Below are 25,841 nucleotides of genomic sequence, written 5' to 3' on the forward strand. Positions count from 1 at the left end.
GCGATGTAATGTTTTCCTGGGCATGAATCCATCCAGGAGTTGGTTTAAGTCTGCCCAGGCAGGGTTGTATCAGTGCATGACAGTTTTTAATTCTCCTTGGAATGTACTGGTCTTTTTTTATTTTTGGAAATTTTTTTAATTAAATTGTACAGTTCTGTGGGAGACCAAGGTGCATGCACAGACACCAAGGTCTCCTGACCTGAAGCGCCAATGCCTGGGAATTGGCGCAAGGGGAACATTTCCTCAGTACAGGGAGACACTGTTTGAAGGGCACATGTAAGGGCTTTTGATACTTAAGGCACTTGATATTTCTTGCCCTTGGGGCCGGTGGGGGCTGGGCAGCAGCTCCCTGCCTAGTTCCGTCTGGGCGGAACTGCAGGCTAGGATTATCCCTAGTGTACCAGTTCCACCTGTTTAAAAATTTACAGGTTGAGGGACCATAATTTGAGTACATGTACGTGGCAGGAGTGCCCTTCTCTGGCATGGGAATCCGTTTAGATTCCCCCTGCCTCCCTTATGGATACCTGGCAGACAATCACAATCCAACTCACAGGCATCCACAAAGGGCTAAATATAAAACACTTAACAGACAGGCTAGCACAGTGGACAAAAGGTACAACAAGACACACTACATTTACCGTGTGCCCTTTCGCCCCCTGTCACCATCATTCAGGGCGTAACTCTCAATCATTCCAGCATTCACACCAGAAGGGTTGGACATAAAGGTGAGGTCCCCGCACACCCCCTTCCAACAAAGAGCACCAGCAAGTCTTCAAGAAAACAGCGTCGGCTACCCTCATATCTCTGGGATGGTGGGCGGATTCCTGGGACTCCCCCTCTCTCCGAGCGGGGGAGGGAGCCCAACGCTCCAAGTGGGATAATCGGGGACAGGAACTCGGTCGCAGGGTCGGTTCAGGAAGGGGTCAGGGAAGAAAGACACTGTGGTCCCCGTACGCCTTCCTTCAGCACAGAGCACCGGCCCGTCTTCATTAGAACGGTGTTGGTTACTCTGCTGCCTCTGAGTCGGCGGGCGGTTTCCCAGGGCTCCCCCTTTCTCCGAGTGGGGGAGGGAGCTTAAGGCTCCGGGGGGGAAACAAGGAAAAGGGACCCTGCAACCCACACTTACTCACTACAAACGCCGGCACACAACCCTAGCTGGGCCCTAGCCCTCATCTACTGGCGGCTAGCAGCGCTTTCTGGCTTTTAGCCCCTACGGCTAGTTTTACAGCATTCACCGCCAACCTGCCGCTGGCGGGAACTTTCGCTGGCCAACCTTAGGGCCACTCCGGGGGCACCAGAGTAATCGACCGTACTCACTTCCCGGGGGTCCATAGTGGCCCCTACCTTGGGGGCTTCCAGCCCCGAACCTGTGTTTGTGACAGACACAAAACAACCAGAACAAGACAGAACAAAAGGGCATCAGGCGTGTCTGTCAGTAAAAGGTTCAGATCCAGCATGCCACTCACCCAACCCTGAGCCTACAGGCAAATCCTCCACCAGAAACCCACGATAGAGATTTCAAAAGGTCTCTTACCTTTCAGATGGGCCCTGGGTCTGGTGGGAGATTGCCCGCAGTCCTCCAGTCTGGGGAGTCTTCTGTGGATCCCGGACGAGCCCCCAAAATGTTTAATTAAAGCAACAGAGGGTCCTGTGGCACCTGCAGTGCCTTGCATGGTGTCAAGTATCAGAGGGGTAGCCGTGTTAGTCTGAATCTGTAAAAAGCAACAGAGGGTGCCACAGGACCCTCTGTTGCTTTTTACAGATTCAGAGTAACACGGCTACCCCTCTGTTAATTAAAGCAGTTGCACATGTTGCACACGTTGGCACAACTTTTGTTGACAAAACTCAGTAGTGTAGACAAGGCGTTAGACCATGTCTACACTAGCAGTTATGTCGGTAAAACTGTTGTCGTTCAGGGGTGTGAAAAAATAGCCCCCTAAGCGACATACATTTTGCCTGCCTAAGCGCTCATGTGCACAATGCTTTGTCGTCAAGAGATGCTCTCCCACCGACATAGCTACTGCCGCTCATTGAGCTGGCTTTATTATGTCGATGGGAGAGCTCTCTCCTGTCAGCATAACACAGCTACATGAGCGTTCTTCCTTCAGTACAGCTATATCGGTACAGCTGTGCCGCTGTAAATTTGTAAGTGTAGACGTAGACTTAGACAAGCTGGATTACTTGAATCGGCAGGACCTGATAAAATGACATCCTAGAATACTTAAGGAACTGGCTGAAGAGATCTCTGAGCCATTAGTGACTATCTGTGAGATCTTGTGGAGAACAGGAGAGATCACAGAAGACTGGAAAAGGGGACTATATTTGCCCATCTATGAAAGGGGGAATAAGGACAACCCAGGGAATTATAGACCAGTCAGCTTAACTTTAGTACCTGGAAAGACAACAGAGCAAATAATCAATATGTAAGTATCTAGAAGATAAGGTGAGAAGTAACAGTCAATGTGGATTTGTCAAGAACAAACCACGCTAATATCCTTTTTTGACAGGGCAACAAGTCTTGGGGATGGGGGCAGCAGTAGCTGTGATATAACTCAACTTTAGTAAGACTTTTGATACTGTCTCATATGACCTTCTCATAAGCAAACCAGGGAAATACAGCCTAGATCAGGGGTTCTCACAACAATTTTTTTGGTGGCCGCTCTGACAGTTTTTCCTAAAATACTTAATTAACTTTAGGAAAAACAAATAAATATGCACATATATCTGTCCACATCATTGTAATTGATTTATTTAGAGGTTTTTTTGCAGACTCAATAATAATGTACAGTTGGGTTTGTTTAGTCTGGAGGAGAAAAGACAGAAGACATGATACGTCTTCAAGTAAATAAAGAGGTTGTTATAAAGAAGAGTGATAATTTGTTCTCCTTATCCACTGAAAACAGGACAAGAAATAACTAGATAATACTTAGTCTTGCTTCAGTGCAGGGGACTGGACTAGATGACCTATCACCGTCCCTTCCATCCTACATTGCTATGATTCCGTGCCTGTAGTTTGAATTGTAAGTAAGTTTTCAACATCTGTACAGTGCTTTGGGATCTTTGAAAGTGAAGCATCATGTCACTATTATCAGTATTTAATTGAGAATATACAAGTGATATGGATGTCACTGAACAACTGTTCGGATGAGAACACTTAATTACTGACTGTTTGATTCTACCACATTTGCTCAAGCTTGGTATGACTGAGTTCAGGGGGCAAACTACAGAATTGAATAATGGTGGCAGAATTGAGCCCTGAGAAAAAACTGGAAAAAAAAAATACTGTTCTCATGGCGATGACTTAAGTGAACTAAAGTCCATTCTGATAAACACTTTTTTGAAGATACAATTATCTTAACCTTTAGTCAAAATGGTTAGATCAGTGTTCAAGGGCTGAAAAGGCAAACAACAGAAGGTTGAGAATTATGCCAGAATTACATGTGGGACATCAGAAATGTGAACCTGTACACTAGAGGTTAATGGATAAATTTATCAATATTAATGCGTGGAATATTTTAGTTTGTGGTATGCTTTACCCTTGTTTGTGAGAGAACTCATACACAGTTTCCTTTTTCTTCACTTTTCACCCCCTACACAGACTCTCTCAGTTTTCTGCTGGGAGAAGGTGACATGTATTGAAAAAATAAACTAGTTATCAGCATCATGTGAAGACTGTTTACACAAAGCTTTAAGAACATTCATTCCCAGAAGAGTTGTCTGAATTAAAGATTGGTGTCATAAAAGAGGCTGGTTTTATAATACTGTAATTATCTCTGGAATGATGATGACAAAGGGGAGAAAATATATGAGCTGCATTTAGGGAGGGATGGGTTGGAAGTGAACAAGCATTCATCTAGAATTTAGAGGAAGACAATTGCCTATTTCTGGATTAATCTAGGGAGAAAAGGAGAGTAAAAACCCGAGTTTCTATATTTTTTAAATTTAAAAATGAATTGACTTGGCCATGTTTGCTCCATTTTTGCATTCGCTTTCCAGAAGCATTTTAGTGAAATGGAAATTTGTGAAAGGAGGATTTTAAGTGTGCTCGCTTGACTATTCATATATGGAAAATATGCCAGGTTTTGAAGATAGAGCTGTAATGGTATTAATGTTATGACTTCCCTCTTATGACTGTCTGGTACCTAAATGTATCTGACACAGATTATTCCATTTTTTGCTGGTATGTAAGCTAAAGATCAGTAAAGACAGTTAGTATGTTTTTCATGGGACACCATTTGACAGAGGAGGGAGACAGTTTTCTAAAACCACTTGCCAGAGGCTTAGAACAGAAGCAGTCAAATGAGCTAGAAAAAGAGCTCACACTTTACAGCTTGGAGTGCATTTGCAGTTACTTTGTTAAATGGGTAGAGAGAGAAAATAAATATAAATTCTCTGTCTAACCAACAAATCTTAAAGTAAGCCATTGTTATTTTTATTATTTTAGCAATAATGCCTCAGCCAAGACCTGTGTCACAGAAAGGAAAATGTAACATTTTTGAAAAATCTTTCAACCTGATTATCTGTTACCTGTCCTTAAATTGCTTCCCCTTTCCAAGAGAATTTAAACTAGCTGCTACCTGAAGCCTCACTGCTTTTAAGAATTATGCTTCTGAGAGGGGAGGAAAAGAATAATATGTGACCATTTACAAGTAACCAATAGCGCTTGAATATCACATCCAGATAGCTGTTCACAACCAATCTGTAAAGTAAAATAATTTTCAAAGATTTTATTCTGTTAATTGGGAATCATTTAATGTGAGGAAATCATGATCTGCTTACAGACTGTCCATAAGCAAAGAGAGATTAGGACTGGGATTTTTCCAAACAACTGAACTTCAGTGGGAGTTGAACACTTAATTCAATACATTCTAAGGGCAAAGGGATTGTTGTGATCATCTAGTCTTCCCGCCTGTATAACACAGTTCTCTTTGGTGTCATTGAAAATCCCAGTCTAAATTAACTGAGTAAATTATTTGTTGCAATCTATTAATTTGGCTTTGCTTATAATAATGCATATGCTTATTGTTCGAAGTAGATTAAATTTGAAATGATTACAGAATCATTAAATCTCTTACACTCGTCTTCCATATTCCACCTCCATGCATGTATTAAAATGACCTACATAGTTTTTTTTTATTAAAAGGGCTTGTGCTCTTTTTTTGCTGCTTTATTTTGTATAAAGAAGGGCCAAAGAGGTTCTTGTCCCCTTAAAAATAATCTGAAATGGCAAATCTAGCCTTCTCTGCCTTTGCTGGAGGAGGAGGAGGTCGTCTCAGAGTTAATGTTGGAGGTATTTTTAGCCCTTAGTTTAAAGGGTTTTGAGTCTTTTTTCAAAGACTTTTTCTCCCATGTGTTTTCAGGTTTTTGATTTAAACTGATATTAACAATAAGTTTTAAACAATTAGAATGAAAAAATTACTTTCCTTTCTCAGTTGATGAGGTTTCAACCCTTCTAGGTCTCCAGTCATCCATCGAGCCTTTCAGGGAAAACAGGAGAGATAAGGCCTGCCTTCCAAAGTTTTAGCCCTCCTTTATATAGCATAAAGAAGCAATGAAAGGCATAAACCAATTATTGTTTTTCCTTTGTAGGTCACCTTTGAGTTTGCAAAAATTAGTTAATAGTTGGTGCTGTGAAACCTATAGAAAATATATAAATCCTTGCGCAACTGAAGTCAATTACAAACTTGCTGTTTTCTAAGAATTTACTTTGCTCTTCAGTTTTAATATTGCAGCCTATTTCTTGCAATGATTGCAACTGTTAGGGCACTTGGATACTGTGGTGTGAGCAGTGAATAAGCTATGGAAATCTAGCCTTTATTGAAGACAGTAAATATTAATCAGATTTTCCATTATATTTTTATATTATATAATTACATCATTTATATATTTTCATTATAATTATATATTATAATCAGTAAGAGTTTTATGACTTAATTACTATTTTTCAAAAGTAGAAATTCCGCACTGGATGTTTTATTGTTCCTATGTGTTTCATTTGAGCCATTTATGAGAGTTGGGTTTGTTAACCGTTTAACAGAAAGTAAATGATACACTTTACAAGGATATGAACTTTAATATCATTTGCTATTATAATGTGTGGTTTCATATTGAATACAGAAACAACTTTACATTAAAGTAATTTTCCAGGTCGGACAACTCTGCATCCACTCATGAAGGCTAAGTGGTGAGGTGGTGGTCTAGATCCCATGATCCTAGTCCCTCTAGGGGCTAGTAATGGAAAAACTCCCATTTACTTCATTGGTGAATGACTAGCCTCTAGAGCAGTGGTTCCCAAACTGGGGTTCGTGAACCCCTGGGAGTTCACGAAATGTTACAGGGGGTTCTTGGGGAAAAATTCCCTAATGGCGGACAGAGCTGTCCCTAGGAACCCCGGGCAGCCTGGAGCCCCTGAGCTTCCAAGAGCTAAGCAGATCAAAGCAAGCATATCTATCACACTGAGGAGATTTAAACTTCAAGACTCCTTATAAGAAATGGAAAGGGAGGTGGATATTTTTTGCTGATTTTGTAATTAAATAGGCGGCTAGTATTGTTTTTAAAATTATTATGAAGAACAAGTTTAAGCTTTGTTGTAACGTGCGTTGTTTGCCTGGACTGCTCAAGACCTGAATGCTTGTGGAAGGAGGAACTCTTTGAGCTGGCTTCTTAAATACCTTCATGCTGTTTCACATCTGATACTCCTTGATGAAACATAGGAGCCTTGTCTTATAACAGGCTTATTCAAAGTGATACAAGCTATGAAAGTGAGATCTTGGAAGAGTGTTGCCGTTTTCATAATGTATTAACAATACTGTTATGATAAATAATAATTAATAATAGTGTGGAATAAGCATGTCATAAAAACAAATGTTATATTTCCAAGATCACTGTTTTTATAATTTACACTCAGGTAAAGGAGAAAATCCCTGGAAATATTCATTTTTAGAAGCGGGTTCGCAAAACTTGACATTTTAGTGAAAGGGGTTCACAGGTTGTTAAAGTTTGGGAACCACTGCCCTAGAGGGAGACCAGAACAGAGTGGTTGGGTCTTAATTAATTAACTTTATCTGTTCTGGTATATACTGTATTTCAAATGCTAAGCTATACAGGAGCTCAGTGACTCTGAGCCAGAGGACTGGGTTTGAATTCCAAACTCAGGGCTTGTCTACACAGCCCCCTCCACCCCCCGCCTTTGGACTATGGGGGTGTGAATGCAGCGTGCACTAGCGTGCTGCACTGTAACTCCCCTGTGTGGACTCTGCAGGTGTGAATTAAAAGTTATCTTGTTCATGTTAATGTTTTAATTCATGCTTGCAGCATCCACACAGGGAAGTTACAATGCAGTATGCCAGTGTGTGCTACAGTTTACACCTACATAGTCTGAACTGCCTGGCCACATAGACATAACTTCAGTTCTTCCTGAGGCAGTGGGGACAGGAAGTGCTGTAAACACTAGAGATGAATGAGAAGGCTGACGTTCAGATTCAGTGGTCCTGTTGTTCATATCATATTTGGGAATATTTTGACTTGGAAAAATGCATAGGCTGGGAAATCCTTGCATGATGTGAAGTAGGAAACACAAGGTGAGTGGATGCTGCACAAAGATACAAATAAGGTTAAGCACTAGTTGTAGTCCTCTGCACTGAGAGTATGTCTACACTGGTGCTGGAGGTATAATTTCATCCAGCTATCATGCTAAAAATAGCAGTGTAACTAAAAATAGTGATGTGAGAAGTGGGAGGGTCTAACATCTTCAAACATGATTCCATCTGAAACCCTAGGGTATACATACCAAGTACATACCTATCACTTGCACTGCTGTGGGTACACTTCTGTTTTTCATGTGTTAGCTCTATCAAAGCTACTGTGGGTATGTCTGTCTGAGCCAGAAGTTATACCCCTAGCTCTAATGTAGACATACCCTAAATGGTAACAGTCCTCAAGCCTTGTGTGCCTGCTCCCTTACCCTCAAGGATATAGGGAATAAAAATAGAGGGCTGAATGTGGGTGTGTCTCAAGAGACATGGGTTTAAGTGTGATCCTCAGCATACAAATGGGGTGCTGAGTTATGTGCTACTATTTTGGTCCTTACTCTTTCTACTCAGCAGGAATACAATGGTAGCTATATAAACCACACTCGTATTGATGCAGAATCCCATTAATCTTGCTTCCTGATCTGCCCATTGCTTTTTACCTTATGCTTATGCACCTGCGCTGTGCAGGATCAAGCCCATAATAGGTGTCTAAAGCAAACAGGTAATGGTCAAGGTAAAGAAGACAGCAGGGAATCCCAAGAGTAGGCACAGAGGGGAGGAAAACTAAGGTTGGCTCTTTCTCTTTTTAAGAATTATCTTCACCTTTTCTGCCCTGCCTACGTCTTCTCTGCCACAGAGATGGGTGCTTGTACAGGGAGATAACTATTGTACATTGTTATCTCACTGTAAAATCCTTGTGGAGACAAGGCACCTGGGGCTTTTACCACAAGGTGGCTTGGCAAGAGCAGCACTATAGTCCCAGTTGTTGGTTTACTTCATAGTAAAACTACAGTGTCTGGTCTCCACTAGGATTTTACACAAGGATAGTTAATGTGCTAGTAAACCTGTAGCAAAGACACACCTATTTTTAGCTTTGGCTGGGTAGGTCACAGCAATATCCACATCTTCCTTTTCTTTCTTCCTGCTGCAGGTACCACGTCTGACCCACGTAGAAGGTTTACCTTACAGGATTATTTAGATGGTGACATTAGATACAAAACATATAATTTACAATGGATTTCAGGTAACCAATCTGTGTTGATTGAATGTTCTCTCTGCCTACCTCTGATATTTGATGTTGATGTTAAGGGCAGGCTGTACTTACCTAACTGCTCAGAGGTAGCTGCTATGTTGAGGAAAAGTCTGAACGTTTTTTATGTTGCTGTTGTAGAATGATGCCAATAATACTAAAAGCAGAATGAAAATAATTGAAAACATAGGGCTTGATTGCACCCTTCAGACACATCCCTGTGTTGCTGATGATGTGGAGGCACATATCCCCCTGGATGCCAGAAGAGCACATCTGCTGCTTCACCCTTCTATAGGGAATAACGCACTCCTCCCTGTGCATCCATCCTACTCCTTGGGTCAGTGTGGGGAACCGGAGGAGATAGAGCAAGGCTCCTTTCCCTTTTGGTGTGCTGAGTTCCCCGGGGAGTAAGGTGGGGGCAGACCTTGTGATCCTCTGAACATAGGGACTGCACTTCTTACTGGCTCCTATGGCTTGTGCCCCTTCCCACTACATAAAGGCCCAGAGTTTTGAATTGTTCTGTTTTATATAGTCAGATTTATAATATTAAATGGAAAATAATAAATGTTAAGACATATTTTCATTTATTGTTGCCCAATGACATTTCTCTTGTTCTTTTAGGAAATCAATACCTGCACAAAACTGCTGACAATGACATAGTGCTTGGAAATGCCGAGAATCAAACAATCTCAGAAGTTCTGAAAAATAGCACATTAGTATGTTTGCTCACATACTGTATATCTCAGACTTTGGGGAAAGTACTGCTGGATGTTTCTCTATGTAATCAATTTGTGATGTTTTTTCTCTTCCCTTTTGTTGATAGGCCACATATGGAGCAACCACAGCTATATTATCTCCTGACCAAAAATTTGCTCTTCTTCAATACAACTATGTGAAGGTACTAGCATGCTTTTTCTTTTTTCATGACTATTGTATTTTATAGAAGTACTAAGAGAAAAAGAGAGAAGAGAAAGGAAGAGGAGAACTTTCACTTCCCAAAATTTGAATTCATTTTAAACTTTTGGTTGCTGCAGACAGATATAACAGGCAGGGCTGATAGCACCACCTATTAAAGTTGTCCAACACTTCCCACTGTAAGACCCATTTTCAGTTGCTTATAACTTCCCCAAACTTTACAGTTTTAGTTGAAGATTTCCATGCCAAGTGTCTGCTTCAGGCTCAGTTCTGAAAAAATTCTACGAGACAGATTCGACATGATAAAGACACTCATATCCACAGTGAGGAACAGCCCACTGGTCACAGCCCACATATGCCTACAGCTTTTCGGTCAAATGGCAGCGTGCACGTTTGTGGTCAGACCGCTCACCTGCACATGCGTTGCCTGCGAGGATGGCTAGCAACTGTCTACAGACCAAACAAGCACAGGTTAAACATACGATTAACAATGTCCCCCCAGGTCAAGGACTCACTGACTTGGTGGACTCAACCACACAACCTGTGCTTGGGGATCCCATTTACACAAGATTCTCCATCACAGATGATCACAATGGATACCTCCCTCCTAGGGTGGGGAGCACACATGCAACATTGCACAATTCAGGGATTATGGTCCACAGCTGAGACAAGGCTACACATAAACCTGCTAGAGCGTCATGTCATCTGCAATGCCTGCCTCCACTTCCTACCATTCATAAGGAACCAGAACATAAGAGTAATGACCGACAACATTACTTACATGTTCTGTATAAGCAAGCCAAGAGGGAGCCCGATCATACTCACTATGTACCGAGGCTATGAGCCTCTGGAATTTGTGAATTCAAACCAATATCCACATCTCAGCTTCCTACCTATCTGGATGCCAGAACACCACAGCAGATGAACTCAGCAGACATTTTCCCCATGACCACGAATGGGAATTAAATGATGTGATACTGGAATGTATATCCTGAAAATGGGGCCACCTGTAAATAGATCTGTTTGTGAATGCCTGCAACCAAGTGTCCGAGATTCTGCTCCAGAGCAGGTCTGGGAAGGTGATCAATGAGAGACGCATTCCTGACCACATGGAACACAGACCTCTTCTATGCATTCCCACCAATACCATTACTTCTACCCACTGTAATACAGAAAATAAGGACCAGCAAAGCCACAGTCATCCTAATAGTCCACATGTGGCCAAGACAAGTGTAGTATCCATACATAACACAGATGTCAACATGTGCCCCAATCACTCTCCTGCTCCAGATGGACCCTGTTAACACAACGAGAAGGTCAAATGCAACATCCGAACATAGTGATGCCACACCTGAAAGCGTGGCTCCTCTATGGTTCTCTAAGGGCGAACTAAGCTGTTCTGAACAGGTCCAGTGGGTGCTACTCCACAGTAGAAAACATACTACACGTAACGCTTACCTACAAAAGTGGAAGAGATTTACAGCCTGGTGCACCGCCAGACAAACTACTGCAACATCTGCATTTTTCCGTTGATACTAGACTACCTCCTGGAATTAAAACAATCTGGCCTCTCCATTAGCTCAATAAAGGTACACCTCATGGCTATCACTGCCTTTCACCAAAAAAAATCAGCGACACTACAATATTTACTCACCCAATCACCAAGCGATTCCTCAGGGGCACTCAGACCATCTATCCGGACGTGAGACCACCCACACAACTCTGGGACTTAAACTTGGTCTTAATGGCCCTCACTTGGAAACCATTTGAACCCTTAGCAAACTGCTCCCTACTACAACTATCCATTAAAGTGGCGTTCCTAATAGAGATCACATCCGCTAGATGTGTGGGAGAAATTGAGACTCTCATGGCAGATCCGCCATACATGATCTTTTTTAAAGATAAAGTCACATTAAGAACTTAAATTTCTCCCCAAGGTACACTTGTCCTTCCACATTAACCAAGCTGTAGATCTTCCAGCTTTTTTTCCCAAACCACATGAGAATGCATTTGAAGCTATGATGTACACCCTAGGCGTTAGAAGAGCACTAGCTTTCTACTCGGACAGAACCAAGTCATTTAGAGTTTCACCAAAACTATTCATAGCCATAGCAGAATGGTCTAAGGGTACCGCCATATCCACGCAGAGGCTCTCTATCAATTAAAAGGCACTCAACCTCCAGTGGGGACCAAGATGCACTCTACTAGATCCATATCTGCGTCAGTAGCATTTCTAAACAACGTTCCCCTTATAAACATATGCGGCCGCCACCTGTCCCTCGGAACACACCTTGGCCAAACATTACGCAAAGCGGATACTTGGCTGGGCCGAGTTGTATTATTATCACTTATCCTACCAACTTCGAAACCCCTACCATGCTACTAGGGCACTGCTATACAGTCACCTGGAGTGGAGCACCCACAGGGACATCTCTCAAACAAGAAGAGAAGGTTATTCACCTTGTGCAGTAACTTAGGTTCTTTGGGATGTGTCCCCCTGTGGGTGCTCCACTACCCCCTCCTCCCCTCTACTTCAAGTTTAAAGCAGAGTCGGCGTAGAGAAGGAACTGAGGAGTCTGGGTTGCGCGTGTGCTAGATGAAGTGCCAACGGCGCGCAAGGCAGGCACTGCACGACCCATACTGTCACTGCTGCAAAACTATCCGAGCAAAGGGGCAGGGATGCACCATCACCTGGAGTGGAGCACCCACAGGGACACACATCTCGCAGAACCTCAGTTACTGCACAAGGTGAGTAATCTTCTCTTGCACAGGCAGCCCGAGTTCTGACATTTCCTAAATTTTGAGTGCTCAGTTTTGCAACATTCATAATATTTCTTTAATGTAAGGGGTGTGTGTGTGTGTGTGTGTGTGTGTGTGTAAAATATTGTATAGGGACAGATTTTCAGCTTTGCCAGCAGAAGCTGGATACAGAAGGTGAGGGAACCATTCTTTGCCCCTACCCCTGGCATGGATTAGAACAGCCATTTTGCACCCTCTGATTATGGTCCCTGAAGGAATATATCTCAGTTTGTGATAGATGGAATGCATTTCTCTCCAGTCAGTCCCCCTGCCAACCCTTTCCGCACTACCTAACATGTCCCTACACTAGCTCTTTGCCTCTGAGAGCCCACACTGTGGGCTTCCTCTGCAGGAAGCTTATGGGAAGGTTTCACCTGAGCAGCACCAAGTGAACATATTGGGGCAGAGAATCTGTCCAATAATGTGTGTGCTGGCTGACAAAAAAAAAAAAAAAAAAAAAAAAAAAATTTAAAGACATGCCTGTATTCTGAAGGACTCAGTGAGTGGTAACTTACACAGTATGCAAATAGTAGATGATTTTCTCACAGAGCTCTTTCCACGTGGTCTGAATTTTTGAACAATGAATGCCTTTTATAAAGTACAAACTGCAAATCTCTGCAAACAATCATCTGTTCTTACACTTTTATGACTATGACTCAATACTTAATAAATTTTCATTTGGGGAAAAATACATTAACCAGACATATGAACTATCTTGCTAAGGATTTTACTTCTCTAGTATTCTTAAACACGTGAAAATCCAGCCAATTATTCAGTGTTGTTTTGTTTTTACCAGAATCCTGTATTTCTATGCTTCCTTTTTGATTGTACATTAAAATTTAACTTTTCACTATTTTTTTTCTGCAGTATTACCCGTCATAACATGCCTCATTGCTTAGTAATCACATTAGACATACCATATATTCATGATTTATTGGTGTGTGCTGTTTTGTTTTCTGTTGTCATAAAAGTTAACTTCTGTGTACCAGAAGCTAGTCTTTAAATTCTTGTACAATAGAGCCATTGAAAGGTATGCATCATATTAACCCTTAGAATGCTGGCATTTCCCAGAGTGGCAATGAAATGAATGTTTAATTCATATTAGAGTTAGGTCTGAAGCACAAAAACACGATGCAGTTTTCAAACCACCTTTCCTCCCCCCTCCCCCCCAATTTCAGTGGTCTTTGGATACAGGGTTTTTGTTCAGTACCCATCTCTACTTAGTATATGTTTTAATAATATCTGCTCAGCATTCATTTGATTATAGCTCTGTTAGTTTAGTCTGTTGATCTGATTGATCCATTGATCTAATCAGCATTTTTATGATACCTATCACTGTAGAATTTAATCACTTCAAATGGATCACAGAGATACAGTGAAGTCAGTCCTGAAGAGATAAGACAATGCCAGCATTGTAAGGGTTGACACGATGCAAAACTCTCAGTGGTCAGGTTGTTAAAGGATTAAAAGATGAGCTTCTGGAATAGAGAAATTAACTTTTATAACAAAAAAAACCCCTAACACAAATCAATAAATCATGAGGACATGAACATCTATTATATGATAGCCATGTGGCCAGTAAGCTCCAAGACATGTGAGTAGGTAAAGTTAAAAAAAAAACCTTTTGACTGAATAAGAACGTATAAGGAGTAAATTATTTAATAGTCTGCTGCTATAGAACAATTATTAAACATCATAGAGTGTATTGTAGCATATTGGTTTTGTAAATAGCTACTGTTTTCTTTTGTTTTACTGGGAAAAAAACAAAACAGTAAATGTATTATTTAATAGCAGCGATGGATGGAGATCTATTGGCCACCTACTTTGATATCCTGCCAGACAGCATCCCTGTGTAGGGTGAGGGAATAGGATGGTACATAGGGATCCCAGATAGGATCCCTTAAGCCCCACATACCATCCTATTCCCTCACCCTACTCATACACCCCCACTGGAACTACATGAAGCTAGATCTCTGCAGACTGCAACAGGCAGAATTGAGGGATGGGATGGATTTCTATGAAAATCTAGGTGGGCAATATAACAACTTGGAACTGTTACCTCTTCCTCGCTGAGTCATTCCTGGGAGGCAGCAGGACCATGAAACAACTGAATGCTTAGTGAAGTAGCATGGCATTGAAGGACAAGTGCCAGAGAAACAGCAGAGGTACCAGTCAGACAGTGGGAGGGGACTCAGGGAAGCTGCAGGGCTACTCCAGTCTCTGCACTGAAGACTTGCTTCACTATTGCTACAGACCTCTAGTGATGGAAAGGATCATGCCTTGCCTAAACTGCAGTCCCCCAGTTCCCTAGATCTCTCTATCTCTGATCGTAATCAATGGTCATCATTTTGGTATCTGGGCAGCTCCCACCAGAGAGGATGGTTTAAGGAAAGCTCAAGATGAACCTTGCAGAATTTTCTTTCCGCAGCCTCTCCTGCCTTTTCCATAGGTGAGGACAGTCTGGCCCATTGGTAGTCACGAATGCCTGTTGGTTGTGTTCACCTCTCCCAAATGGGAGTCTGAGGAGGTGTCAGATACTATTGCCAGTAACTCATAACACATTCACAGGACTCCTAAAGTCAGTCATGGTGATCTAGTTTCTCAATATAAAAATGATTCTCTTGCAGCTCTGGAGGCATTCATACATGGCTTCATACCACATCTATGATTTAAATACAAGGTCAGTAGCTGTTACAGAAAATTTATATAGTCTGAAGCTACTTTGCAATGAAATGACATTCGACTGATTTGTCTTTCTTATACGCTTTTTGTTTTGTTTTTCCCTAGATCTTTAGTAACTGAGAATCTACTGCCTAATGATACCCAGTACATATCCTGGTCACCTGTTGGTCACAAACTGGTTAGTAAATATAAGTGTAATGAAATTTCTGCAGTGCATTTCCAATACCACTGTCACACTGGAGTGGCTCATGACCATGAGTGCCTACCTCAGGGCGGACTGTCAAAAGCAGGGCAGATACTCCAAACTTGTGGTATGTTCTATAATTAGATTTCACCAAGCCAGCAACAAACGTGAACTCCTGAAGTATTACAGTAGTCTGATAATGGAGTCACAGACAGTCCCCATAGATGCCAGTCTATTTTGTCACTCAGGCAAGCTGAACTATGTGATAGACTGTCATTTTTGGTGTAAGTGACAACACATTCAGGTTACACCCAGTTCTCATACACCAGTCACTCACCCAGGTCAATTTGCATCCTAGATCTCACACCAAAGACAACACTGGTGGCTAATTCTGTTGTACACTAACTAAAAGTTTATTAGCTAGGAAAAAGAAATGAGAGTGATAGAGAGGATAAGAAGGTAAAATATATATACAGACGAGTTACAGTCTATAATTTGAAATGGTAGGAGAGATATAGTAATCTACCAGTTTCCCAAAAGTCTCTCAGGGCTATCCATAGTAACTATGGGGATCTCTGTCTTCTCGTTCAGTTATTCTGCCCTGTTAGAGTCCAAACAGTTCAGAGGTGAAGAATTTTTCCCTGTGTCCATACTTATAGCTTCTTCTTACAGAAAACTAGCTGACAGGGTCACTACCCGTGTGGGTTTTTTCTTTGATGATGGAGAGTGAGGAATTCATTTAGTCTTTGATCTCCAATTGTCACACATAAAGACCACTTGCTTTGAAGTTAGTACTTTTCTGTTAAAGTTCTTCATTTGCATTCCACAAGGCTTCTTTCTCATTTGATGGGTTATTTAGTTACAGGGGTATACACTATGTAAATGTTTGCTATTACATTATAAGAAGATACAGATAAGAGAAAACAAAGCATGTGGCATCCCATTAGTTTTTGTGAAGTTTAAACACTAAATACGTTCTAATACATTTAACAATCACTTTGATCTACATAAATTCACAGTGAATTGGCCTGGCTTCCAGTTCTGCTTTTGTAAGCGTCCAGGGAGGCCTGGGGCTTGGCATGAGTTAGTATCTAGTCTGCTAGCATCACAACCAAAGTATGGATATCATCATAGAGGGGTGATGCCCACATTAAGCACAGATTTGTAATGATGGTGTTTTTCCACTGCTGGAGAAAAAGGTCAAACAGTTCCTTTAAAGTTACTGTTGCTGTTGGAAGCATTGCAATGCCTTAGTGATTTTTCTGAGCAATATTTCTGTAAATAGTGGAGGCTTTGGGCCCATCTATACAGTCTACAAAACAGCAGGAAGTTATACCCCACTCCAGCAATATTGCTTGCCAATGAACTGTGTGCTTTCTCAGGGCCAAATTCTCATCTTCTGAGTAAAGCCTGAGTAAATCATCTTTAATTGGGGGTGGCAACTATAGAAGTGTTAGGGGGACAGAATCCTCCCTGACCCCAAATCAAAACACAGGATGTAAAGCCATTGTCCAAAGACTGCAGCTACTGTCCGCAGTCTCTAAGCTGTCATAGCAGCTGTGGTCTATAATGAATTCCTTACATGGAGTGTTGGTCTGTGGATTCCCTACCCTGTACCGGAGATGCTTGCTCCCATGACAAGCTAACCAGATAAATAGCCTTTGTTCATTCTTGTTGGCTGTGTCAATGGCCTAGAGATGCTGAATAGGGTTTTGCACATCTTACTTTATACAGAGCTCCTGAAAAACTACAGGGTCCTGCCTGCTGTAAAAAGTTGTCAAAGGAGTGCACCATCCTTACAAACTTTACATGATAACTAAGGCCCTTGCCAGTGTTTTATCAAAGAGCTTACAGCTTCCATTGTCAGGCAGGTGAAATAAAACACAGTTACTAAAGAAAGAAAATAAATCCGCATCTAGAGACAATATTAATAATAGGGCTTTAAAAACTTAATACAGATCAATACAAGGGAGACAGTGTAGCTGAGTGAATAGAATACTGTATTACAACTTGAGAGATCTGCGTTCTGCTCCTGGCTTGGCCTCTGGGTGACCTTGAGCAATTCACTTTACCTCATCTGTAAAATGGGGGATGATACTGACCTCCTTTGTAAAGCGCTTTGAGATCAACAGATGGAAAGTGCTATAGATACACTTATCTCTTGATTATTAGCAACACCTGATGATTTTTCCCCCCAGGTCTCTGTTCATGACCACAGGCCAGATCACTCACTACTCCAGTGTTTTCTGTTACTAATTAATTTAATACTAATAAATAATGTTTTTATTTTTTAAGTGCCTGCATTGTATTTGGTGAAATGTAACTGTCGAAGACAGTCCCTGCCATCTGAAAGAGCGACAAATAAGACAGTGGGAAGGGAATAGGAAGGAACTCTGTGACTTGTTCTAGCATTGCATTCTAACAGTAACTATTGCAATAACTAAGTTTTTGAGGTTTTTTACAGGCATATGTTTGGAATAATAACATTTACATAAAAGAATCACCAGGTGTGTCGAGTGTGCAGATCACCACAAATGGAGAAGAAAATAAAATTTTTAATGGAATAGCTGACTGGGTGTATGAAGGTAATTACCTACATATTTTATATTACAAGAAAATGTAGAAACTTATTTGGTAGTCTGTTTAAAATATGTAAAAATAAATACCTGGAGGAAAGAGAGCACCTAAAATGGTATCAACACCTAGCTTATACTATATAGAACTTGTCAGCCACAGAAATCAAAATGCTTTAAAAAGGAAAGTGGGTATCATGATACCCATTTTGCAAATGGGAAAACAGAGGCACAAAGATGTGAAATGACTTGATTAATGTCATGTGGCAGGTCAGTGGTATATCTAGGCATAGAACCCTGGTCTTGTGCTTTCTAGGCCAGTGCATTATCCTTTGGACCAGGCTAACAAGGAGGCAGTGTTGCCTAGTGGGTATAGCACTGGACTGGGAATAGGACCTTATGAGTTATATTCCCAGATCTGCCATTGTCCTGCTGGATGACCTTGGTCAAGTCACTTCCCTGCTTTGTGCTTCAGTTTCTCCATCTGAAAAATGGAAGCAAAGCACTTTGACAACTATAGATGAAAAATTCTATAAAAAACCTTGCTATTCTTGTAAATGAAAAACCTACATGTTAAAATATAGTAATTTAATAAATGCAGTGTTTTCCAAAATATTTTGCTTGCTCTGCCTCTACCCCATGGGTGGTGTAGGGATAGAGCTAGACCTCTGAATTGTTCCCATAGTCTCAGCTTTCATTTAAAAAAAAAAAAACCTCTATCCATTATCCTTATGAAGAGAATCTTCAAAACGTGAATGTAATCAATACAGAGACAACTGCCTGAATTTGTAGAAAGCCTGAAATAACAGCTGTGAAGTGTGAACTTCCCCTGCACTTCAGTGAGTACTGACTCATATGCATGCCAAGGATACTTAAAATGTCAACATTGTTAACTATTTTGCTGTTAATCAAAGTGTTGGAAAGAAGAGGAAGTCTGTTATGAAGATTTACTCCAGTTTTTTGCAAGATGTAGGTGGAGTAGGTTTGAAAGATAAGCTGGGAGATCATGGAAGATTTATAAATTAAGGTGTTTAGGCCTTTCACACCACATGAGGTTACCAGGGGGCACAGCTGGTTTCATTTTCCTTAAGTGAAGCTCAGCTTTCAAAAGTTTGGGAAATACTGTATTAATAGTTTAACGATTACTGAGGCCACATGTGCTTGGTTTTAGTTATGGCCATTCCATTCACTGGCTGTTTGGACATACTGGGCCAAATTCTACCCCGTGCAATTCCATTAAAGTCTAACCAGTGAGGTCAGTGGGGTTCCATGATCGTAAATCTCTGCAGAATTCATATTTGTTTTCTGTGTGCATAGGTTAAAACAGGAATGTATGCCAAATGTCTGGCTTTACCTTCCACGGTTGGATTTGGCAGTAGATCTGCTTTACTTCCAGATAACTTGGTTACAAGATTGAAACCTCATTTGGGAATTTTATACATATAAAGTGATAAAGGTTTTATGTTATTTTAAAATGCATTTATTTTGTAAGGGAAGTGTGTGATAGATGACAGGACTAGCACCCAGTACAGATTTTTTTTTATTATTGCAGCCAGATTCAGGAAGGATAACTATAAAAGGCTATTTGTTGTAAGCATTAATTTACTATGTAATTCTAGAACCCAGGCAAATAGTCTGTACTTTTCAGTTGCTGAACTTCAGCATAAATCTGTGCAAAGCAAATTAGAACAATAATTCAAATGCAGACTCCGATTTAGCAGCTATTACTTCAAAAGAACGCCTTTGCATCTCTTTCAGAGGAAATGTTTGGCACCCATTCTGCTCTGTGGTGGTCTCCAAATGCCAGTTTTCTAGCATATGCAGAGTTTAATGATACAGAAGTTCCTGTTATGGAGTATTCCTTTTATGCAGAAGACACGCTGCAGTATCCAAAGACCATTAAACTCCCATATCCCAAGGTCTGTGTTATTTATTAAATATGGTTGTTCAGCAGTTTGGGACTATTCTCTTAATCATTTAATCACTTCCTGCTAATGAAAATATTGTCTGTCTCTCCTCAACAGCTTGCTGTGATTACTCTTACTGAAGTCAACAGCATCTGGCACTGTTAACGTATTTTTATTATCTTCAGGGGGAAAAAGTCTGATTTAAGGTTTTGTTATTTCTCCAGAACCACTGAAGGGATGACAAGCAGTAATGGAGATAGTGAGGCATGCTGTTCTATGGCACTATGCATGAAGATGTTGCATGGGCTTTAATTAATAGAATTCTCTCCTGCAGGCCATAGAACCTCTTCAGAGCTACATCCTCAGCCCCTGGTTGATGTGTGCCTTCCATAGAGGAAGGAGGGGTAATATTGGCCAGTGTGTTTCATAGTCACTGTCCACACCTATGCCCAGGGCCGTCCTTACCCATATGCCAAGTACGCAGCTCCGTAGGGCACCAGGAAATGTGGGGTCCCATATTCCACCCCTTACCCAAAGCCTCCACCCTGCCCCGCCTCTTCCCGCCCTTGCTCTGCCCCAGCCTCAGCCCCGCCCCACCCCACCCCCACTCCACCCCATCCCCCCGCCCCACCTCTTTCCGCTCCCACCCTTTCCCAGTCCCACCTCTTCCCCATGGCTCCCCCCCTTGCTCTGCCCCAGCCCCGCCCTCACTCCACCCCTTCCCCAAGCCCCTGCCCTGCCCCTTCCCCTCCCCTCCCCAGCCCTGCCTTTTCCCGCCCCTTCCCTGTCCCAGCCCCGCTCCCACTCCCCTGAGGAATGCAGCAGGGCTGGGCCTGCACTCACTAGCAGCAGGAAGTGCTGTGGCCCAGCCCCAGCTGAGCCGCTGTGAGTGCTGGGGGGTAGTTCCTCCCTGTCCTCCAAGCCAGCCCCACCCCCTTCCCCCACATGGAGGCCTGTCCCCCCCCCCCCACACACAGGTGGGCTGCGTAGGGCCCCAGAATAGCTAGCGACAGCCCTGTCTATGCCCTTCTATCATTGATATCTTAGAGTGCACCACTTCCTTCCACCAGTTCCACTGCCAGATGGCCACTGTATGCCCACAATGGAAGGAGAATTTGTCCCTTAGGTAGCAGAGTGAATGGGGGAAACTGAATGAAAGATAGCAAGGCGTAATGAATCAGAGAGGCACATACACAGAAGAAAAGCTAGTTGAACTTCATTTGGTGATGTTGACAGTGGTCCAGCTGGTAACGGCCGGATAGTTGACTAATAGCATCGGGGATCCCAACTTGAATATGGCTGTTAAGAAGCTAAACTCAGCAGGTGTGGAATAAGGTTTGCATTTACATAGCACTTTCTGTCCACAAATCTCCCAGCAAATGTTTCTGACTGGGAGGCCAGGGAGAGGAAGAGAGGTGTGAGAGAATCAGGAACATTTCAGTTGTACCATAAAAAGCACCATCCTCAGTGAAATCATTGGGTCATGTTTTGGGATGTTTCAGTCAATAGCTCCCAGGAGATTGATTGTTTTAATTTCTCATTTGTTGTGGGCTTTGTGACCAAGTAAGGAAGGAGATACTGGCGATGTTTTTGTTGGATAAAGATTCACCAAGGGACACAAGGTAGTGGATTTGTTTGCTTCTTCACTGAACTCCGCAGAAGTATGTGTCCCTTTTAGCATGAAATATTGCTGGTCTTAGGAGGGATCAGCTATGAGTTTTTAACTCCAATTACTAGCATTTCTGGGTGATTCTCATTTGTAGAGGAATCAATGACCTGAAAGGGATGGTGCTGACTTCTCTTAGAGGAGAGGGCATCTGCTCAGGAAATATATTACTGTGAGATGTCAGAGCTTCCTGAATCCATGGTAAAGGGTTGTTTGCCCTCCTCCCCTCCTGCCCCCCCCCCACACACACGTAGGGGGTTGAATATAAACCATTGCTGGAGAGCAATAAGCCCTACCCTCTGGCAGAAGTTATGGTATATTAACAAATATGGTACATGAAGACAAAATATATCAAACATATATTTGTTTTTATAAATGAAGGGACATTTTTATTAGAACTATGTGGCTAATCTCTTAATAAAAAAGATAAGTGTATGTGCCCATCTGAACAGAATTGTGTTTCTTCACACAGTCTAATCTATATGGTACTGCTGTCTCACTGCTGCTGCACTTTAGTTTCTTTGCTGTCTTCCCTAATTTCAAGAGTTGTTTTCACTTAGAAAGTATTTATTGTCTTCAAAAATACTGTGAAACATTTTATTCTTTTTTAGGCAGGAGCTGCAAATCCTACTGTAAAGTTATTTGTTGTGAACACCCAAGCTCCTCCCACTGTGAATTCCAGTGAAATTATTGCACCAGCTAGCATAATATCAGGGTAAGTAGTTTTGATAGTATGTGTGTTTTCTCTGTGAATGCCCTAGATTACTACTATATATCACTGAGTTACATTATCACACTGCTCAGAGAGGAACAGGATTTACTGTGTAAAGCCCATGCAGAGATTATTCTTTCTAAAAATAATTTAAAGGTGATGGCATATTCCAGATTTCTTGTGCTCAGAATATGACACGTTATTGGCTCATCATATATAGTGGATCCTTCTTATAGTGAAGTCATTTCACAGAACAGCTTTACTATCAGCAGAAATTGACTACATGTGGAAATGCAATTTGCACATTACAATGCACTGAGAAAAAAATTTAGAATTGTCACTATTTCACTGTAAATGAAGATTCACTGTATCTGGTTTCACTGGGAGGAGATTCCACTGTGTTTTCATTGGCTCATTTTAAAGCAATACTGCTTATATCGTGAGGTAACATAGCAAAGTTCCTCTGATTAAACTTAAAATGTGTAAACCAGCAATTCTGAAAGTAAATTAAAAGTCTTATTTCTCAAAATGCCACTGACAACGTATTACTTGACATCAATTTGAGTATTCTGAAAAGAGCAACCAAAAGGATTTAACACATACACACACAATTCTGTATCCAAAGTCTCCTGTTTCCACAATACTGTAGACTTACAGAGTGTAAGTGTCTAATGTTTACAGTAAGGATTTAGAGACAGTGAGATAGTGTGTACTGTATCACACAGAAAGATGTGATAATCTTTAGAGAAAGCAAAGCAGGCCTGTTAGTCAGGAAATAAAACAGCATCCTCTGCTGTGTTATCAAATAACTACAGCCAAAATTACAGAGATATTCCATTCCAATCCTCTCCACAATAAAAATCAACATCCTTTGTATTAACTGAATCAGTGATTGAAGCATATATCCAACCTCATGTATCTGTTTGCATTAATATATTGTTCATATATTCTTTTATAGCCCTACAATAATTCCACAAAATATTGATGATGCTAGCTAGCTCTTGAAGTTTTCTAGATAGAAGTGTAGAATAAACATCTGTTCAGTTTAGTTTCTAATTGGTTTCTTTGTTCTTTAGAAAAATCTCCTTCTATTTCACTAGCATCCAGTGAAAGCAGAACAATATCATTCTTAGCTCAAAACAATAATGTGCACACACCCTTCCAGCCTAATACAGGGCCTGATTTTCTACTGGAATTACTCTAGTTTTATATCAGTGTAATACCATATAAATCTGGGCTAACACAATGGTGAATCAGACCCAGAATTTTCAAGAATACAGATGTCTAAGTCTGCTTAGGATCAAATATGTTACATGTAGCACTTAAATTAAACCTTGATCTTGTAAGTAAGGATATAGGAAGCACTTGATGCTGTTACAAACATCCCTCCCCATGCACAACTCCCACCTCTCTTGGAATTACACGATAGTGAAGTTTAATAAATAAAAGATGGTCTGCGGTTGATGTGGTTTAATGTAAAGCAATGTAAGTATTCATGGTGGGGACTGTATAGAAAACATTCTCACTGCTGAGGGAAAAGTAACCCCAAAATAGTGTGGCAACATTTTGCCATTTAACATTCTGGTGAAGTTTATGCATTTGCAGAAGGCCAGCACAAAACACGTATATCATTAAAATCCCACTTAGATCCCTGTGGTGCTGAGTGTTCATGTGGGATGGTTAAGTGAGACGTAAGTAATGACCAGGCCTGTGCACAGGGATGGATTTCACCCTGTGAGACTATCCGTTTGTACCAGTATTGGAAATGAGAAATTTACAGAGTGGGAGAACACACTGTAGTAGAGGATTGCAGGAGTACGCTTTCCAGGGAGAAAACAAGGAAGTGAAATGCAATACTTTTGCACTGCCTGACATCCCTGTAATTTGAATCAATCACATCACAAATATAAAAATCCATGAAAACCAGAGGTACACTCCAGTCTACCTATTGGTTGTAAAATATGGTCATTAAAAAAAAGCTGCAAGAAGTCTTTGAACAAAATGATGGTTGTCTTTTTTTTTTTTAAATTGTCTTGTCTTGTTTGACATTTACATCTTCCTGCAGAAGTGTCAGCTTTCTCAATTTAAAGAAACAAAACCAACTTTTTAAATGCTTTTCATTACTAAATTTGGATTTATTTTCTAACTACCACAGAAAACAACTGTTGGAGGCATGGGTGGGAGGAGGGAAGGAAGAGCATCAAAGGCTCCTTCTTCTAGCCATTTCCTTGTTGCAATTTCCTTTTTTTCCCCTGTGACTTGTGCTGTATTGCTCCATAACAGTGAAAACAGCAACATTAAAATGAAACATTAAATTTGAAACTGTTCACGAAACATAAAACCTGAAGTACAAGTGTCCTATCAGAACATTACAATCCACAGCCAAGTGCCATGGGCTGCACAGCACAGAAATAGAGATTTATACACTTTATATATGTATGAATAGAACCCCTACATTGTAGTCAGAAATTCCCCGAAAATAATTAGACCAGGAAGCCAGGTGGCATATCTGACAAAGTACAGCTGTTGTGGTTGAAGTAAATAATAAGTTCAGGTTTTTTTGCAGAGGGGGCATGTTTATGGTCTCAGAAACAGTTAACTAATTTCACCACAAAATCTCCCACCTGCTCTTTGTCAGCTGATTGTTAAGGGAAGTAGAGAGAAGAAACATGAACTTTGACAAACATGTCAGCTGTAGAGCTAAGAGCAAAGTCCTGTGAAGACATTTGCATTAGATCAGTTCACAAAGCCTGCTGTAATTATCCCTGTCATACTGGGAGAGCGTAACCTTATCTTCTCTTTTTACACACAAGAGTAAGGGATCATAGTTGGGAATGAGAACTACTGCATTCTGTGGGTGCTGCCCTTTGTTATAATAGAGTGAGGAGCTCATGCAAATAGAGTGCAAAATTATAAAAGTGAAAGCTTTTCTCTTTGATTCCTTCCTGTGAAGCAAAGTTCTCAGCTAGATGATGTTCTGGAGATGGAACTAAGATACTTGAGTAGCAAAAAGGCCTTCATAGTAAGCACAGGATTCCCAGCGATATCAAACTGAGTCAGTGGGATAATAGGTCCCACTTAGGAAGTGCATAGGACCAGCTACAAAAATCTCCATTTTATCTGGACTCCCTGGTTAACCAAGGATTTCAGGTTGTCACTTCACTACCTCTTAGAACTTCATTGAGACTGTGGGATAAAACTCCAAAATCTCAGACCCATACCATCCATAGTACAGGGCTCTTGTCATGCTGTTGAGCAGTTCTGAGTGCGTCCATCAATGTCTCTGTCAACATTTAATTACAATTCTTGTGGGATGCTGACACACAAAAACTAACTTTCTGGGCAAACTTTTTGGACAAACTTTTTGACCCAAGGGCCACATCGGGGGATAGAAATTGTATGGCGGGCCATGAATGCTCACAAAATTGGGGCTGAGGTGCGGGAGGGGTGTGGGCTTTGGGATGGGGCTGCATATGAGGAGTTTGGGGTGCAGGAGGGTGCTCTGAACTTGGATCGAGAGGTTTGGAGAACGGGAGGGGGTCAGGGCTGGGGCAGGGGTTTGGGGCATGGGGAGAGGCCCAGGGGGTGCAAGCTCCGAGCGGCGCTTACCTTAAGAGGCTCC

General features: G+C 41.4%; 1 protein-coding gene across 1 annotated transcript in view; it reads left to right on the plus strand.

The window, feature by feature from the left end:
- The window catches only part of DPP4 (dipeptidyl peptidase 4), an 80,917-nt gene that overhangs the window by 9,422 nt on the left and 45,654 nt on the right, over positions 1-25,841 (plus strand). Inside the window, exons 3-10 of the mRNA XM_054044805.1 lie at positions 8,683-8,775; positions 9,403-9,497; positions 9,605-9,679; positions 15,123-15,175; positions 15,283-15,355; positions 17,826-17,946; positions 19,693-19,853; positions 22,119-22,222. Coding sequence (XP_053900780.1) covers positions 8,683-8,775; positions 9,403-9,497; positions 9,605-9,679; positions 15,123-15,175; positions 15,283-15,355; positions 17,826-17,946; positions 19,693-19,853; positions 22,119-22,222 — 775 coding nt within the window. The remainder of the gene's footprint in view (positions 1-8,682; positions 8,776-9,402; positions 9,498-9,604; positions 9,680-15,122; positions 15,176-15,282; positions 15,356-17,825; positions 17,947-19,692; positions 19,854-22,118; positions 22,223-25,841) is intronic.

The sequence above is a fragment of the Malaclemys terrapin genome, chromosome 11 (assembly GCF_027887155.1).
Source record: "Malaclemys terrapin pileata isolate rMalTer1 chromosome 11, rMalTer1.hap1, whole genome shotgun sequence".
Taxonomy (NCBI): Eukaryota; Metazoa; Chordata; order Testudines; family Emydidae; genus Malaclemys; species Malaclemys terrapin.